Consider the following 20,868-nt stretch of genomic DNA (forward strand, 5'->3'; position numbering starts at 1 on the left):
TCACAGGTGTGTGATCTGAACTTAAGTCAAAATTTTCTTCAACTTCCATGTAGTTAGTGGTTATGTTTCTAGCTATAAAGAAGTCTAACAGGTCTGGAGTTTTCTCTGGATCGGTAGGCCAATAAGTTGGTTTTCCTGTCGACATGTAACTGCACCCTAGCTCAGCAGCTGCTTTATGTAATTCATTACCTTTAGTTGTCGTCATTCTAGATCCCCATCTTGTATTTTTAGCATTGAAATCACCACCGATTATAAATTTTTCTCCTAGGTTGTTTAGAACATTCAAGTAATTTTCTTTTTTTTGGTTGTATCTTGGAGGGCTATATATGGAAGCTAATGTAACCCTGTATTTGCTAGATATAACAGTTACTGCCGTTACCTGATTTTCTGCTAAACTGAGTCCGGGTTCTTGATGATGGCATATATTATTTTTTATTATTATTGCACTTCCTCCTCTTGCTGTGTTAGCTGGATGAATGGTGTGGTAAAAGTAATATCCTCTAAATTTAATAAAGGATTCCTTTGTCAAATGGGTTTCAGATATTAAGCAAATATCTATTTTTTGCAATTCTAGGAATACTTGTAGGTCAGCGTGATGTTTCTGAATCCCATTAGCATTCCAAATTGCGATGCGGATGTCTTTACTTGCCATTTTTAGTTCTTGAGGCCACCGCCCTATTGTTTTCGAGTTTAAGTAATCTTTCAGAAAACGATTCAATAATCTTTTCCTGGTTGTCCAGCTTTGCTATAAGTTTCAATAGCAGTTCGTTGGTTGTAACGTCTTCTTTTTTTGTTTCTTTTTGAGCGGTTTGGTTTATGCTTTGAGCATAGGTCATTTCATCGTTGATTTCGTTGTACATTTTTGGTTGTTTATTTTGAGTCACTGTTTTTTGCTCTTTAGCCTGACTGATTTTATTTCTTCTCTCTTGGAATGTTTTCGCAACTACGCATCCTCTGTAGCTTGCTGGATGCGCTTCATTGCAATTCGCACATTTCGCTTTTGTTCCTTTGGGTTTTTTGCATTCTCCCGTGATGTGTTTTCCTGAGCATTTTACACACCTTGGTTCCCTTTTACAGAATTTTTGTGTGTGTCCATGTAATTGGCATCTCTTGCACTGTGGCACAAGATTTGCCTTTCTAAGAGGTTCTATTTTTACTTCGACTCCTAGAATTTGTTTAATTTCATAAATTGCTTTTATGTCCGTGTTATGTTGGAATGATAACATAAACAGTGGTAAAGGCTTCTTCTGGACAACTATTTCTCCATTGTTATTTTTATTTCGTTCTTTTTTCAGGATATTTGTGACGTCAGTACATTTAAGTCCATTTTTTATTAACTCTTCCACTATTTTAGTAGTTTTAGCTGTCGGTGGAAGCCCTCTTGCCATTACTTTAATGTCTCTGGTTTGCTTATCTTCATACGAGTGCCATTGTAATTTTAGGAATTCCAAGCACTCAGCAATTTTCGTAAAAGTTTTACGACATTCGGCGTTTAATTTGATTTGTCCATTGTTTAATGTTGTTGCTCTAAATAGTATATTATTTGTTTTCATTGTTTCATATAGCAAGTCAAAGTCTGTGACATTACTTACTATAATTGGAGGTGGTCTCGGCACTTTTATTTCTTTATTCAATTCTTGTGCTTTAATGGTTTTTGGTTGTTGTGGTGAAGCTTCAGGTGTGTAGTTTGCTTTTCGTTTCTTATTTCTTTTAACTGTTATCCAGCCTACTTCTTTTTGCAATTCTTCCTCGTCTGTTTCATAGTTTACAGGCAATTTGTTTTCAGTGCACTGGTTCACTACGGGAATGCTAGTTGGATTGTATGTGTTTTGGTTTTTTATTAGGAGTTGTAGTGCATCTAATTGTTTTTGCATATTTGTTAGTGCAATTTCCAGATTCCGTCGGGCTGTTTTTTCGTTAATATACGCATTATAGAGAGCTTGCTCATTTTGCGTTCTCTTATGGTTTTCTTGACAAAAGATTTGATTCTGTTGTGCCAGATAAGCTTCACCTGACGTTGAGGATTGTGTTTCCATCTCATTTAGTCTCTGGTTCTCTCTATTAATCATTTTTATTTAATGAATAGTTTAATTCACGTTTTTACAAAAATTTCAGTACCGGTATTTGTTTCAGAACCGTTATAACGCCGCATTTGTGGTACAGATGATGCACCTCCGACCCTTAACAGCCCCCAAAATTTTACCTTTGTTACTTTATTGCAGTGACCATCGTTTTAAACACATTTTCACTAAACATTTAACGCGCAGTTTTAACACTGTTATTGTCGTCACGGTTTTTACTTATTTTTTAAAATCGCATTTGTGGCACAGGTAGTACACTTTCAAATTTATTACACTGACCGTCGCTCCAAACACGTCTTTACTCTACGAAGGTCGAACGACAACTCTACGCAGTATATATGAATCAGTTTTGTTGTCAGTTTCCAGGAGCTCGTTATAAAACATCTATATAGAAGGGCATTGTTTGGTTTTTCTTAAAAATTGATGCCCTGTTTTGGCACTAATATATTGGATTGTCAACATTACCCCTCTGACTATTTTTCGATTTTTTTTGGATTCACTTGTTTTTTCACTTCATTTTTTGTGCGTAACAATAACAGTTTCTGATTTTTTCTTATTAGCTTAGTAATTACTTTATAGGTATCACTTATTTTATCCAATAAAAAGAGCTTTCACTGCGAATATCTATCATCAACAATTCTATCTATATAACAAATATAGTCTTAAAGTTGGTCTTGTTGCTGTAGTGTTTCTGAAGATTATCATTCATCATTGTTGGTTATTGACTAAAACTGTCCTCATTTAGTGGAAAATGATTTTGCTTTTTTCTGGTATTTTTTAAAGCGAATTTGTTCTTTTTGTCTCTTTTCTGAAAAGATAACAATATCGTCACTGTAAAATGTATGATATATATGTGCAACTAAGCCATTTTCGAATATTCAATCGACAGAAGGTTATATATATTCAAAAAGAATTAGATATAAATACAAATATTTTTTAAACGAAGTGAATTAAGACATTGAAAATTATAACATGTGTTCGTTCACATATTCCATTGAAACAGACGAATCTGTACCTTTAACTTCATGTAAATAGTAACCAAGTAAATAGTAAGATTTCTTACATATGTATTTATTATTCTGTAATTGATTGTAATTCATTGTTATATCTCTTGATGTTTTATTAATTATCAAATTGATGTATACCTTAATTAGCTACAATTCTCAATTATATTTTACATCAGTAAATGCATTATTATGTTTTAATTACAAATAATTGCTTGAAGTATTCTAAACAAATCATTGCATTACGAGAAATTAATAATTTAGTGCTGTTTCTTTTGGTAAATGAGAAAAATGAAATATTATATTTTTTAAAGATAGTATGTTCTTCATTAATGTTGAAAAAAAGGGATATGATTTATATGCATTTAATTTAACATCTCAAGGAATAACAATTTCAAAATATTCCCATTTAAAATTAAGTTATTGTGTTTTTTACACATTTGGTAAACATAATAATTATCAAATTAGATAGTGTTTTTTGTATTTTGAAATTGTTTCCTTGTTTCCAAATGTTATCTAGTATATATAGACATTTTTTACATAATTGAAATCTTTTTTTGTTTCCTTTTGGTTACTAAAACGCGTTCCGACTTGATATATTTGAATATAATGGAATTCGTACAACATGCAATGTGGAATATGCCGTTTAATAGTTTTGTAGCTAAGACTTATCGTTCAGTGTTTTAAAGCCTAGTATCCGATTTTTGGCAATCCACAAAATATCTTGAAAACCTTTCTATTAAAAAAACATTGTAAAAATAATACGTAACACTAACGAACCCAACAGAAGTTTTCCTTCCCCATCATTGACTTTTTGTTTGGATGAAATAATTTTGACAAAAATCGAAAATCGATATATAAAATGATCAGATTAACATACAATTAGTGATTTTGTTGCGATATGTTCTTATAATTTAAAAAAAATTAAAATTCTGGATGCGATAGGTATCGCAGTGCCATCTATCGGTTGTGAATCTAAACCGTTCTAGAATCTATATAAATAAACACAAAATATTAATCAATATCAGTTCAATCGTTTGGAAGTAGTTCAATGACAAATAGGCGGACAAAGGAACCTCCTCTCCTTTTTTTTTAAATATATAAAACAAAGTTGGATTTGTTCGAACACTTATAAATAGAGGGTGGCCGGACCGAATTTCATGATTATTCATTTGTTGGATTTGTCTCCATCCCAAATAGCAGAATAACTATTAAAAACATTGGAAAATTTATGTTTTATAGCTTTTGCTATACAAAATGTTGTGTTAAAATTAAAACTCTTAAATCGATTAGTTTCTCTTTTACTTTTGTTGTTGACGACCCATATGCTGAAGATTTCTCCAAGCAATTGCTGACTATCGGTAATAAAGCGAATTGATTTTATTTCTTCCGAATTTTTGCAATCTCATCGAAAATAAAAAGAAAAGCTCGTCAGCAAAATATTTCCGAACATCCAAGCGAGCTATTTTGGCATCTGAGAATAAAGATGTGGATGACTTAAACTTTATAATTCAGAATTAATTCGTTGGAATGTATAGTATATTAATTCAAAACTATCGACTGACTAAGATGACAATTTGACACTAATTATCCAAATGAATTTTTATACTCCTTGGATGTGCCTGGTTTATCACAACTATGCAATGGAACGCGCTCGGTTATAAAAAAATCTGATGAGTAATGATATTCACGTTACGATACTCAAAGGAAAATTTAAAGATGAGTTAGTTCTCATTCCGGGGACTCCGATGTACCCAACGGATATGCCCATTGAGTTTAAACGAATTCATTTATTGATTCGTCTTGCTTTAGCCATGACAATTACCAAATCACAAGGCTAATCCTTGACTGTTTATGGTCTCAACTCAGAAAATTCATGTTTTTCTTATGGCCAGTTGTACGTGGCATGTTCACATGCCGGCAAACCATTCACTCTATTTGTTCTTGCGCTTGATAAAAAAATGTGTATCACAAGGTGCTTCAGTGAAGAGAATTAAACCGATTTATATAGTCGATTTTTATACTTTTATATTTGTCTGTGTTATTATCTTAATAAAGCACTGAACGTATGTTAATAATTGTTTTATATTCATTGTATTACTTTTATAAAATCATAAAATTAGTCATATGACATTCATTGACTGTTAGAGATAATTATAAAATATTATTAAGATAATTACATATTATAAGAGATATTATAAGTATAAAGATAATTATTAAAATATTATTAATAGTTATTAATCAACGGTTAAAATAGTTTATGAAATTTAACTTCAAATGATTTATAATAATTACAAAAGGATAAATAAAAGCAATAATACACAAAATTAAAAATTTGTAATTAAAGAAGGTTATATATTGTGAGAAAATTGATTCCTTTGTTTTCAACCTTCTTTTATTTTAGTTTTAAAATGTCACTTTTTACCTATGTTTATAAGTACCATATATCTCATTTTTGATTATAAATCGCCTTAAAATTAATTGTTACTTTATGATAAGAGAATATATTTAAAAAAAAATTGATTCATACTCAGATCTTGATCGTCGGTCTGAACTGATGTTGAAACGTATCTGATAATGATCTTAGTAGGCGCTGGCGTCGCAGACGTCGTTTGTTGGACCACAACAGTTCTTGTGGCCGGTATCCGTTTCCAGGTGCGCTTGCGTCTTGTATGGTGCACCATTTTCAATGAAATTTAATTTCTAAAAATAGAATGTACTATAATCATAAAAATATTATTCGGTTCATGTCATAAATTTGGTTTATATTTGGGCAACTGCTTATTTTTAAAAAAATAATAATATAAAAATGAAAACAAAAATGAATAAAATTTCAAAAATTCATGGACAATCCTTGTTATACTTTTTAATGTAGCTAAAATAATCTTAACATACTCTCTTAATATGTTAATAATAAATAGTTGGAACAAATAGTATATTGAGGTAATCACTAAATAATTGGAATGATGATAATAGCCATCATTCATAAAAACATTGTGTTAATCTAATGAAATCGGCTTAAGGAATTAAAAATTCCATTCATTTTCATATTTAGGCCATGATATAGATAAATTACTTATAAAATATTAATAACAAAGTGACTACTAAAATATTTTATTACTGATCAATTAGTATAATAGTAGATAATAATATAAAAATAATAATACAAAAGTTCGTTAATTATATACTGTGTAGTCCCAACATAAAAATACGTTATATCTAGCACAATTACACTAATATGATCTTTGACCTAGAATTTTATTTAATTTTTTGTGTCCTTTATCGTTGATAAATGCTGACACGATAATGAATGGGTTTAGAATGACTAACTTTACTAATTAATGCAATAGCGATATAACGTTTTACTCGTCATTATATGAGAAAATTATTTGTGTGAATTATAATATATAATAGTATTTTTGTAAGTAGATGACATCCGATTAGAGTGTACGATTTTGAGATCGATATCTCCCAATTGTAACAATGATACAAGTATTAAAGTAAACAAAAAATCTGCTGCTAAAGCCCATCAAACACTTTTAGAAACTTTAGGTGATCAGTTATCTCCAAATCGCCGGTTTCAATTTCAGGTTTTAATACGATTTTATTTCTTCTCACGAAAGAACTATCTTGAGACTAAAAATGTGTTGCTAAGCAAAGAAGGCTACTATGATTATCTTAAGGACAAAAATACCTGGTTGGTCCAGAAGGCCATAAGCCACAATAACAGTATTGCTGTATATATGGTGGGAATAGTAAGGTGTAGCGATGTAGATAATAGATGCAAACTCATCCTCTTTCATGAAGCTTTGTTGTACCCAGCGGTTTCATCAAACATAGCGCCTTCTTATTACCACTTCTTCAGATCTATACAACAGGGTTTGGCTAGCACACTGTTTCGAAACGGTAGAAAAAGTGTGAAGGTGAATTGATAATTAGATCTTTCCCAAATCAATAGCGTTTTCTCGACACTGTAATCGGTATTTCCAGAAAGATAGGAAAGAGCTGCATTCGTATATATTTATTTATAATTTATAATATTAGTTACACCATCTTTTGTAGATCCCTTAGAACTTACTGACACGCCTTATAATTGATTGTTATCTTATCTATGACAAGTGATAACGTCAAGACTAGGTGTATTGGTGATTGATTAACACATAGGTCAAACAAAATCAAATAGTATTTCACAAATTAATTAAAAGACATACAGTTCTTACATTTTCACATTTCTCTTTTTTATGTTAAAATTATTATTTTAATTATTTGATTGAATATAAAGTAAATTAGATAACATTATAATTCTGATAATAAAATACGAAATATTGCTTCAGATGTTATATTACTTCAGACCTTTTAAATAAAACTTACAAAAGAGAAACAGAAAGAATTAATATGCGGAATCATAAAAATGCTACAAGCAAAATTTGCTCTGGAGTACTGAGCAAGGCAGTAATGGAGATGACCTTAATTAATTAATTAATTAATTAATAAAGACAGATTATAAATAATCAACAGTTTTTCAAATTGTTATCAAATAAAAAGAAACATATCCAAATCATTATACACCTGTATAATGATTTATATAATGTATCTAAACTGAATAATGTAAAAAACATATAATTATTTCTTTGTCGTTAGAGAAAGTAACATTTGTAGATATGATTTAGAGAATTGCCAATGGAATACTTGAAATTACAGAAAATCGGCTGGATAATTTTCACTGAAAGTTAAGCTTTTGATCATATGTTATACTGCTCAAATATCAGAATAGATCACTAACATCCTTGCAGTAGGTAACTGGATCAAAAAGCTAAAAATTTAAATGGAGAAACCTACCTTATCAACGTTTGCTGTTATCAATTTCACCAATAAACAAAACAAGCGTTAACATGAGTATTCATAAAATTACTTATGCACATTTAACATCACGCATTGCATCACATTACGTACGAAAGAATTTGATGAAAGATATACTACAATTACTCTATTGTCTACAGTCCAACTATAAGTAATAAGATATTTATAAGCAATTCTTGAATTTATTTATGTATTAAGATAACATATTATTTTTCTATAAAATATCTATATACTGTTTTAAAATGCAGTATTTTTTCGAAACTATACACCTAATATTACAGTTTCCAGGTTTATATGACGTAACTGTGATCTGTTAAACTACTGATTTTAGTTATATTTAATACTTAAGAAAATACAATAAATGTAAAAGATGTAAAGATGTCTTTCTTGTAATGGCACTCATGCGGGTATTTTTTCTGACATATTTAACTTTATAATGCATAATCATAAATGTGATTCCTTAATTTAAGGTTATTCCCTATCGATTTCTAGCAATTCCTATTTTCCACTATTTGCCAACTGAGTAGAGGACTTCAGTAAACAATATTTGTTAAACTAAAAGCGCCAAAATTCCTATTGTAAGGTAATCGTGCATAATTCTTTCAAATGGTATAGAAAATAAGAGACATTTTGCAATGGATTGTATGTATTTCTCTTGAAGGATACTAGAATTGACGATATGTGTGATATAGTGTAACTGAAACGGTCCATTTCAATGGAGTGTTCTAACAAAAACTGTACGTTTATAAATTTTTCCGCAGTTATTCGCAACATTCCTTGACATAGTTTAATGGAATTCGGACCGAAGCATCATAGTTCAAGGTGTAAGGCTACCAATGGCGGGCCATAGTTTCTATGAACTAACCTAGTTAACTAGAATATCAGCAGAAGATTGTAGTGCAGGCCATCAAAGGCAAATTAGATTAGCCGAGTTACTTAGCCGTGGATTATTGGGAGCTAGGGACACCAAAACTTTAGAAACCATTCTAAACAAGTTATATTTTGAAATTTGGACCCATGGAAATCAGAGACAAACTGGTTGATGAAGATATAGTCAATAATTATAAATAATACTCCGACAATTTTAAGATTCCTAAACGGTCATCCGCAACGTACATCCTTTTAGTAATTCCCCTAAGAGAGAAGGGGAGGCATTGATACATTCTTTTGAAAAAACGGTGCGTTTATTCTAGTTGTGAGATATGATGAGTGAAGTGTTTAGAATTAAGGGTTTGGCTTATATTAAAACATGTTGTATTGTTCTTAGTTTCGATTCAACAAGTCGCCAATTCTTTCCGTTAAAATAAAATTGTTCCAAACTTAATTAAAATATGTTGTTTTAAGTTCTGCAGGTCTCATAACTCACATGTTTATAAAATTTGTCGCTTTTTCTTATCAGTTTATCAGTTCATTTCTTTCTTAATCAGTCATACTGGTTACTTCCTAGCTAGTGTGTCATTTATACATGGTATAATGACATCATTTTTAAAATTAACAAATATGATTGTTAGCCATTTTATTAGTAAGGGAATATCGTCGTTTTTATAATATTACCCAAGTCGTGATGCGACAAAATAATTTAATAAAACAGTTGCCCATGAATAAACCAAATATTATTGAAACAGAATAGTCATAAATACACTACTCACAAATAACACGAACAAATTGCAGCCTGATTCACAAGATCACGCACATTTTTTGAACGACCTAAGAATACTGACTTGATATGTGTTGTACGAGTTCAATATTTATCTTGTTATACCAATTTTATATCCACGCTTAATGAAAACATATAGAGTAACAGTTTAAATTAAGAAATTGCATCATAAAATATCGTTCACAGTAGAAGAGAAAAAAATATCAACATTTGGATATTATTTATAAGTCAGCGAATCCAACGATTGATAAAAAATGTCTAATAGTTATTTTAAATAATGTTGCTTCATTCATTAGATCCGTGTATTTTTGAAGTGAAATGAAATGAGTTCTAAATTTCATAATGACATCCTAGGGTACTAATTTTTTTTATTAATTATATCTTATATTCAATATGCTTAGTACAATCTTAATTTACAATTAATTTATTACTACTGTTCTGTTGTACTTGCAATAATACATAAGCAAGGCGAGTACGGGATTAAAACATCAGTATGTATTTCCCAAATTAAAATAAAACTAATCTATTAGAATTACTTAAGCTAAAGTTGAAAGTATACTTATACACTAAACAAATTCATGTGGTTTGATTCGCTTTAATCTTCTTTTTTCCACTGTATTGTCCAGCTGCTGCATTGCTTTAACTTGGCTGTTATTTAGCAACCTTTTATCATGTTTTAAGGCAATATCTTGGATCACTTCGTATATTCTTTCGATTTCGAGATCATCGTGCGGCTCTTCATTGACTCGTAGAACTTTGTTTTGGGTGCGTTGGATTACTAGTAGGTTTGATGTCTTAATGAAACCAGACATTTGTACCCCAAGGTCCAAATTGGATTTATGATTGACTGATAAACCAATCTATTTGATTTTAGGTCAAGTTGAGAGTATCTTCCTACTAACCAGTACAGTTGCTTGACTGACTCTAATCTGCTCTGCTTTTTGTCTAGCGTGATATTTCCAGTTTATTCTATCATCGGGATATGTTCCGAAGTATTTGGTTATTTCTGATTAAGGAATCGGGCATCCGTCAAGTGATATAATTAGGTTTTTGTGATTTCGCCGCAACGCAAAATTAATACGGACAGATTTGGAGCTATTAAGCTGTATTTTTCAGTCTCTAGTTCATTTATAGATTATGTTGACCGCTACTGGTACTTTTTCTATAGCCTTAGACAGAGATACATCTTTTGCCATGATAAGTGTTTCGTTGGCAAATGTGGCAAGTACTGTTTATTTTGTTGTACCCTGTGGAACTCCAGCCGAAATAAGTTTAAGTGTCGAGAATGTCCCCTCATGCAAAACTTTAAATTTTCTTTCGAAAAGATATAATTCTGACAGGAGACTGTAATTCCGCGATAGCAATTTGTTCATTTTATAATCAGTATATTAATCCCAAATGCCATATCCGGTCAAAAGCTTGTGAGACGTCCAGGAATATTGCAGGGCAGTATTTCTTTTCTTCGAATGCCTTTTCAACAACCGCTGTTACTCTTTGCACTTGGTCGATTGTCGAGTGGTGCTTTCGAAATCCAAGCTCGAAATCTGGTACTTCTATAAATCGTTTAATGCATTTTAACAGCGGTTTATCAAATAATTTTAATATAGTCACTTTTAGTCCTACATTTAAAGTGATTTGTTCCTGCATTACAAATCTAAACCTGTCTCAACTTGTAAATTTATTAGTAAGATTAGGCTTCTTTATTTTTTTCAGAATTGTCGTGCCTACTGTTAACAATACTGGATGTGATGAAATGATAGTTTGCACAAACTCTCGACACCTTTCAAAATGTAAAAGTCCAGTAGGTTTGGCACTTTGTTACTGTCGGTACGTCACTAAGTAGCTTCACGCCCGGAATGGTTGGTTGTTACAATTAGTTAGTAATTGCTGAGAGTAATTCGTTTCACCCAGGGTGTTTGTTTAACAATTCTCCACCAATAATCTCTTGGGCCTAATTTTAAAAATAAATTTCTGTATTGTTGTGTTATTTTTTATCTTAGTGGGTAGTATATAGCTCCTATGCTTATTTCAGCGCCGTTATTTTCATTGCTAACTATCATAGCTTGTATTTTTTTTACATCGTCTTGTTGGAAATGCTATACATTTTATTTTATTATTAGAGCTGTTTCGCTTCGAGCGTATTCACTGGGATGTACTGTCCACTATGTATCATAACATATAATCATAATGAGTGTATGATATGAGAGCTATATCTGTTATTTGTACTCAGGATTAGTTCTAGTTCCCAAACTCGCCAATTTAGATTTTCCAAAGAGGCCCAAACATTTCATCTCTTGACAAATAAATAAAATATTGTTATCTAGAATCGTTGATAGATCCATAATGAGTAGAAATGCTTTTTACTTATTGTTACCTTTAGTGGAACAACAACTTGCCCAATGTAGTATTAAGTTTTTCTAATGATAGTTATTGTAAACATTGCATGCAGAAGATCACATCAGAAAGTGAAGATATTTTATTTTAAATTCTAATATAATATGTATCTTTTATGAAGAACTTCTATCTAATATGAAGATCCTTACATCTTAATATAGTACTATATAACGCACGTAGAAATTTTAACATTTTACATTAAAACGTTTGTGTTATATTAAGAAATAGCTTTTTTAGCCGTTTAGATTCCAATTGGCCAAAATAATTTATGGTATAATTTATCGTAATACTGTTGGTACCTTTTCTCCTTATAACAGGTTGCAGTAAATTTTATTATGAATAAGGGATGACACTTAAGTAGATTTATTTATATAATATTCTTAGAAGGTATCTAAAAATTTGTTTTTAATAGAAAACTTTTATTAAATAGAACTTCACACTTCAGGCAAAATTCAGGGCCGTTGCTAACATCACTTAGGATGTGGTAATTTTTAAAGTATTTAGTTGAAATATGGAAAGGGCTTTAATAATCGTGGTTATTTGCCTGTCATGAAAGAAGAACAAAAAGAGAACCTGGAAAGGAACACTTAGTTGTCCAGTACCAAAGCATTGCCAAATGCGCTGTGTCTCTTCTTTGAAAATTGGCAAATGGATGTAATAAGGAAAAGAGCAGAGAAAGTTCAAGAACAAGACTAAGAAGATGAATAGGGATGAAATGCAAGAATTAAAATCGACCATCAAAAAGAGCATCTGATATAACGTAGGAGGTGGAGGAAGAGTGTTATACCGTGTTATAGTAGGGATGGTTCTGAGTTGGTGGAGTCCAATATAATTACTGGATTAAAACATATTCGAGCAAGTCCAAATACGTGCAAAGAAGGTGAATATATAGTTAAAATATTATTAGAATTAATGATTAAAGTTTAATTTTTTCCTTATAATTGAAATATCTAACTATAGGTAATTATTTACAACAATTGACAATTTAATCATATTTATATTCACCGATAAATATTACATAAAATAGGTATAACAATATACAAAGTACGTAGTTAAAACAGTGCATTATTACATGCAAAAAATTCAAGATATCAAACTTAGTTCGTTAATAGCTAATTATTTTTCAATAGTTTTAATATTTTTAATTACATTCATTATCTTAAGACGAGTCCTATTTGATTAAAGTTATTATACTGTCATTTATTATGAGGTATGCGATTTTATCATTTATGTTGCACGTTTTATTCAATTTACACTGTCAACGATGTTATATGAAAAGGTGATAAGATATGAAATACAAACAACATTGTTAAAAATATTCGAATCAAACACTTGAACAATGTTCTTGTGTGCTTCCGATTTATGAAAAAAAAACTATGCATATTTAAATATTATGTATAGTATTTATTAACCATTTGAGACTATAAATGATCGTAAGCACGATTAACACTATTTTTTTTGTAATAGCATCTTTATTAGATAGGCTTAGTACAATACTAATTATAAATTAATTTGTTACTACATTTCATTTGTTCTTCGATTAATTCACAAGCAGACGAGTGCCAGAAAATACATAAAAATGTATTCCTCAATTATAAAATTATAATAACGTTTAGCTATAGTTTACACTAAAGGTATACACTTTATATAAGTTCATATGGTTTAGTTTGCTTCAATCTTCTAACATCCTGAGTGCTGTCCAGCAGTTATCTTGCTTCCACGTTATGAAGTATTATTCCAGTATGATTTAGTAATCCTCTTTTGTGTTTCAACGCGAAATCTTGGATAACTTCGCAAATTCATTTGATTTTCAGGTCATCGTGCAGTTCTTCGTTGATTACGTAGCGATACGCATAAATAATCAATCGAAGAACCTTGTTTTGTCAGCGTTGGATGACTAGTTCATTTGAATTTTTAGTGCAACCCCATATTTGCACACCATAGGTCCAAATTGGCTTTATAATTGTCTTATAAATCAATCTTTTTGATATTAGATCAAATTGAGAGTATCTTCTGACAAACCAGTATAGTTGTTTTATTAACACTAATGAAACAATGATGAAAGAGAAAAGTTGTTTAGGATTCCAATATAAATCAATAACAATTTCTCAATAACAATTCAACAACAATAATTTCAATATGAATTTATATATTTTTTAATGTTTATAATCCAAAATTAAACGTCTTGCCTAAAAGGTCAAAGTATTGGTATGCCAAGTTTAGACGTGGTGAAATGAGCACCGAAGACGGTGAACGCAGTGGACGCCCAAAAGAGGTTGTTACCGACCGTGTGTTTTTATCACCGTGTCCCAAGTCAGTAAAAATTTCCTGTTCTTAGATCTTAAAATAATGCTCGCTGGGAAGAAATTTTCATCGAATGAAGATGATCGCCGATACTGAGGCCTATTTTGAAGCCAAGAACAAATCGTGCTACAAAAATGGTGTCGAAAAGTTGGAAGGTAGCTATAATCAGTGTATCACCCTTGAAGGAAATTTTATTAAATAAAAAAACTAACTTTGCCAAAAAATGTGTTTTACTTTGGTAGGCCAGGGACTTTTCAATTGGCCTGTTATACGCTAAAATCAAATAACAATTTTAAAAGTGTTTTAGTCATATATTCTCTGTTTTATTATATAATTAAGCATTACTTTATTAATAATAATTGCATACTTTTGTTTATAACATAAAAGTAAGAAAGGTGATGTATACATATATTTGATGCTCTGAAGTTGTTACACTTTTTGAAAATAATCTTACTTATAATACATTGTTATAATGCTCGGAAGCGTAGCAATTTACCCTTATTAATACTTTGTTGATTATTGAAAGCTAATAAATATTATATTTAATTAAATTCATTTTAAAAAATCTTAGTGATTCTTAGTTATTGAGATACTTTACACATATTTAAATATGTTTTAATACACAGACACATTATTTTAATTAATATTATACACGAAATACATTCAACTTATAATTTTTAAATTAGTTATTTTGTTTTATTATGAGAAAAATATAATTAATTTAATACACTGTGGTGGAATTTCAAGCTCCTGTTGATCACTAGTACCTATGAGAATTCTAGATAAAAAAGTAGCTTTTTCTGTTTACTTATCCAAATAGTATTACTCTGTCAATGAAATGATCTAATGAAAATAGTAAATAATGAAAAAAAAATGGTAGAGATTGGGAAGTTTTTGTATTTAATGTATAGCTTGGATATTCTCTCCTTCAAAAGAATTTTGTCAGTATCACTTTATTCAGATTTTCGCACAGAAATCTAAGAAGTTTTTACCAAGATAAAATTCATAAAAAAAGTCAAAAAAAACATAAGAAATATTTGATGTTCCACTTTTAAACAATAAATATACAAATACGCATTTCATATAATAAATCTGAGTGATATAAATCTTATTATTTTTTTCTTTGTGTGAAAAGACAGTGTGAAAAACGATTAATTAATATGGTATTTATTGGTAGTTTATTACGAAACGATAACCCCAAAGGTTCACAGTTAATTTATTTTCCATTATTATTTACTAATACAAGTATATATCACTTAACCCATACGTGAATGAATGTTAGCAAAAGAAATTTTCCAATAATTAAATCATATTCTCTGTTTTATGTATTATTTTATAATAGCATTGATGGTTGTCTGTGTTAATTGCAGTTGAGTTGCATTATCTTGTCAATGCGATTGTGAATATTAAAAAAAAATTTGCACTGCAAGACTTATACAACTGAAATGGGAATTTCATTTCCAGCACAATTTCATTAATATTGTTCATGTCCTCGTCAACTGAAGATGTCAAAGATTATCTTAAACGAGCCGTGTTTTTGACGATATATCGGTTCTCATATAACGCTTCATACCATTCGTAGGTCATGTTTTCGATAAAGCTGATGAATATTACAAGCTTTTTCTAACATTGTTATTATATATCACACGTAATTACACAACTCAATACACATAGTTTCAGACAAACTTGTTGTTCTTGCTCAGTATTTTTTATTTTATCATCTTGCACTTTATTTTACTAATTAAAACTATTAGTTTATATTTATAACTATAAGATGTCATAATTTCAATAGGATTTATGGCAGTATGCATATTTATATAGTCTGTATATTTATAATCGTTAATTGAAAAATTTCTGAAGATTTAACAGCAACGGTCTAGTGTGAAAAGTCACGAGAGATGTAGAGTACAGATTCCCAAAATTAATTCCAAACGATTTATTTGCCAAAAGTCATTAAAAATACGGAGTCAAGATTCCCAAAGCTAGTTTTTAAAGTTCTTTGTGAGCCGCAAGAACTACTTGAATTGAAAATAAAACTGTTTGTATCTTAAGAGCTCTGAGAGTTTTAATTTAACATCTCCAAAAGGTTCAATAATTTCTTTGTGAGCAACATAACACACACAGTCAGTAGGATACCAGAGAGATCATAATGGTGTTTTTTTGATTCAATGAATTATCAAGGAAAGGTTGATGTTGGATTGGCAATCGTTCTCCATTTACTCAAAGCGTTTCTTGTTATAGTTCGGGCAAAAGTATCGCAGCTGAAGCTATAAAGTTACAAAAGGTGGGTCGAAAGTCGCAAACTGTCTAAAGACCTTTCTATCCTGTATTTCGTGTTGTGTTATTTTGTCTTCTTTTGATCCTCCTTAGTTGTAGCAATTCATTTCATTGCTTCCACCTTGGCCTTACTGTGAGCTATATATATTAGAGCATATAATTACTTCACCTGCCAATCTGCTTGGTTCCATTCTTTTAATATACCCATACTGTTATAGCCTGCATTTCTTTAAATCCGAATATATTGCTAAACTTTTCCACTTCCTTATTTGCAATTAGCCTTTATGTTCCTACTTCAGAGTGTTTTGGAACTAAAATGTTTCTAAGAATTTGTCTTTCTTTTGAATTTCATTAATGTTCCCCTTTATGTTCAAAGTGAGAGCTTCAGCTTCATTAGCGCACTCCGACTTAATCACAGTGTTGTAATGTCTCAGTTTTGTATATTTAGAGATACATTCTTTATTGTAGATGTGTTGTTTTTGTAAGTCTAATAGCTGTATCCATATTTTGACAGCGAGTCATATTAGCGATGCTTTTCTAGCACGTTTATTGAAAGTGTTCGCCCAAATATATGAAATGAGAAACGCGAAATGAGATGTTATTGTATTTAGTTTCTAAAAATGTTGGTGCAGTCAGAAACACCGCTTTCTAGAATAAAATTTAAAGATCTACTTTTTCTGCTGTTTCTTTAGAATCTCTATTTGTTTTTGAGCTGTTTTAGTGTCCTCAGTTATAATCGCTAGGCCATTCAACAATCTCTCTAGAAGTCATTGTCTGTCTAGGTTATTCTAGCAATCAAAAGTCTATCGTAATTTTGGTTCTTCCTAATTACATTGGTTGGTCTATTTAAGGATCCGACTTTATTTTGCACCACTCTTCGGTGACATTGTCTAAGACGTAGTTGAAAAGTAATAGGGAAAGTCAAAATCAAATCACCTTGCCTCACTCTTGTATTAATTTCGAAGTGTTCCGAGGTTACTCAGAATCAATAATACTATAATATTATTTATATAATTATTAGTATTATTTATAATAATATATCAGATATATTATTTATTTTACTTATTAAAATTATATTTATATTATATATATTATATTATATATTATATATTATATATATATATATAATATATATATATATATATATATATATATATATATATATATAAGCCTGCGTATTCTGTTACTTATAACGCAGAAATATATCACAACAGTCAACAATGTTCAACGTGCAGACATATTTGCATTGACCTACATAGAGGTTAACAGCGAGTAAGTCCGCTTAAGTTTTTGATCATATTTTATACCGAAACGAACTTATCATGCCTCAAATCCTTTCGGTTACATAACAAAAACAGTGATTGGATCGCGCCTGACCTTTGAATAGTGTTGTCTGCCTGTTGAACGAATCAACGAATAACAGTCAAAAATATACATGTATATACACATAAATATTAAAAGTCGATTGAGATAAAATTATGTTAATTATTGTTTGGATCAGTGAACTATGATCTTGCCAATACGGATGTTAGACATTCTATTGACTCATATTTAGACAAAATAAAGCAATAAAATCTTTATTGTCCATTTTATTTTATAGGACTAGATAAAACTTCCTTTACAAATAGAGTAAAAGGCCTTTAAAATTGCGTAAGGATAGTAAATGTACTTAATGCGTAATGAAATTAGTAATGTGGAAACTTAATTAAACTTATTAAACATATGGGTTGAAAAGTCCCGGGCGTAACAAAGAAACACGTTCTCTTTGCTCAAAATTGGCTTTATTCATCAACGGAATTGCCATTAGGAGCCACAAAATTATTCCATCGCTGTTCTAACATTTCAATACCACTTTTGTAGAACGATTTATATTTTGCCTCAAAATAGGCCTGTCACTAGTTGCTGTCCATTCAGATGATCATCAGCTCTGTTTTGATTCCGGAGTGAAGTGATGGATCCATATTTCATTCATTGTCATATATCGACGCAAAAATCACTGATTGTTACGTTTAGGTCTGGCCAAACACTGCTCAGAATCATCAACACGTTTTTGTTTTTGGTTTACAGCGAGCAAACGCGGCACCCACTTTGAACAGACCGAACAAATGCTCATGCAATATAAAACCAACTGTTTTTTTGATATCTTTACGATGTTAGTTAACTGACGCAACTTCACTTTGGATAACTCAATACGATTTTGTATATTTTTTAATGCTAACTGCTGTTACCACATTTCTAGTCTCTACGATCACGTTTCAGATAAGTAAACCAACGTTTCATTGTTCTTTCTGCCATTGATTCGTTTGAACGGTATTTTTCCGATGGAGAAGTAGTGTAATATTAAAACATGAAATTGTTTTTGATTCATTGTTTTGAAAATAGCAAAAGTAGTGTCACTCTTAGCACAACAACTCACAAACTGACGTGTAGAATATCATGAAATTTTAACACTCTTCTTTTGAGGGTTAGTATTAATTGAAAAAGCAGTTAAGGTAGTAAAACTAGCGCCATCTATGTGATAGGCCCGGAACATTCCAAGCCATGTATTATCCACTGAAAAAGCAATGAATACATGCCGTCTTTCGCCGTTCTTTTAATGGACATCGATGGAAACTCTAATGAATTCGACAAATCATTTCGCACTAGCACAAAGTTAATGAAATCAACTTAATATGCTTGAAGAAATGTATTTCTTTTGATATGCTTCAGTGTTCAGTTTCCAAGCTTGTCAGCTATTCAAAGCAAAAGTCAATGTATGTAGTTGAAAAGAGAATGAAAACCAATAAAAAAGACAACCAAGTCGTCTGCATCTAATACATTCTTGCATAAACAAAAATCTTAAATGGACAGATTTGTTTAGTTCTATATTTGTATAAAATTTTAAATAAACTTATTGTTATGACGTTATTTTTGTAGCATTTTAGGTAACTATTATTTTTTAAAATGGAAAAAACATAATGAGAGTGTTGTTTTTCAAGATGTGAAGGTTTAAATAAGATTAATTATTTCCAAAGGGTTCTGCTATAATGCAGGTTTTAAAAGTAAACAATGATAAACTTCACGAAACCTTTTATGATTTCCTATAACAAGATTCCGAACAAAAAAGTTTATTCTTGCATTTCAGACCAATGAGATGATTATGGACTCAAATGTGGAAGATCATTTCTTAACCAAATGGAATTCCTAAATGTAATTTTAATAGTAAGTCTTTCATTAAAATCTATATCGATAATTGAATAATATATCGATAAATATATAATGTAAACGTTCATAGATTATTGTGCTTAACGTAACGAAAAGAAAAATATGGCTAAAATATAACACCAAAAATACTAAGAACTTAGTGCATATGTGGTAATATTGTAAAGAAAAGAAGGTTTTGTAATAAAAATTGTAATATATAATTACTATATTGGTATATTCAAATATTGTTTGTTTTATTTATTTTTAAGAATATTTTGGAGAGCTTGTCTTTTAATTTCTAGTTCTCTACTTTGTAATATTTACGGCAATAATAATGTATAATTAGAAAATAAGTTGTTTTTTGTCAGATTAGATATTGTTTTTTTATGTATTTTGAAAATGTTTTATCCAAATGGTAATTAGGAATAAAAAATTAAAATATTTGATTAAAACTTAACTTTTTAATTTACCCATGAAGTAAACAAATCCGTTTTTGTCGCCCTCGGGTGTTTTAGACAAAACTTGCCTACAATTTTATACATGGGAGAACGCATTCCATGTCTGTCTATTCTTTAGTTCGAGACTTATTTCCAGATAGTTTTTATAATATTTAACTCTTTATTTCAATGTAATCTGATAGTATGATACTATACTCATACATGTCTTGTGTGTTAGCGATTAATAAAATGTGAAGATCTTGAAATAGGTTTACCCGCGGGCCTTTACCATTTCCGCTGTCACTCATCTCTGATTTTATTATAATTATTGATCTTCGAAATACATCCATTGCCGATTCGTCATAACAAATTGTAATTTCTGGAATATCATTTATAAACGGAGTTGCTAATCCATGTCATCGTGTAGAGGTGAAAGAATAATCATCGTACGACATTATATGTTTCCATTATATAGCATAGTATAAGGTTCCATTATATGTTTTAAAAATATTATCGTTAGTTGAATTACTTCTAACGCCCAAACTTCTAAGGGTTTGGATCTATACTTGATATTCATATTTCAACGACTGTTTGAAGCAATATTAGTTAATACTCAACAACTCAATTTAATTTCTATTATTTAAAAAAATGCTCATTCGCGCTCGTCGGTG

At 30.3% G+C, this 20,868-nt stretch overlaps 1 protein-coding gene across 6 annotated transcripts in view; it reads right to left on the reverse strand.

The window, feature by feature from the left end:
- LOC143206649 (lipid storage droplets surface-binding protein 1) overlaps positions 1-20,868 on the reverse strand; it is a 46,648-nt gene that overhangs the window by 17,440 nt on the left and 8,340 nt on the right. For 2 of the 6 annotated variants that reach the window (XM_076419286.1, XM_076419284.1), the window contains exons 1-2: positions 9,595-9,729; positions 5,616-5,788 (exon numbers count right to left, since the gene is read on the reverse strand). The exons of 2 other annotated variants lie outside the window; for them this stretch is intronic. In XM_076419286.1, the coding sequence (XP_076275401.1) occupies positions 5,616-5,769 (154 nt within the window). In that variant the 5' untranslated portion in view covers positions 5,770-5,788; positions 9,595-9,729. Of the gene's footprint in view, positions 1-5,615; positions 5,789-9,594; positions 9,730-20,230; positions 20,250-20,868 lie in introns of those variants that run through there. 2 more of the 6 variants (XM_076419285.1, XM_076419288.1) reach the window with 2 other exon arrangements.

The sequence above is a fragment of the Rhynchophorus ferrugineus genome, unplaced genomic scaffold, assembly GCF_030347505.1.
Source record: "Rhynchophorus ferrugineus isolate W39M unplaced genomic scaffold, kcgeb_rfMv2 rfM1, whole genome shotgun sequence".
Lineage (NCBI taxonomy): Eukaryota > Metazoa > Arthropoda > Insecta > Coleoptera > Curculionidae > Rhynchophorus > Rhynchophorus ferrugineus.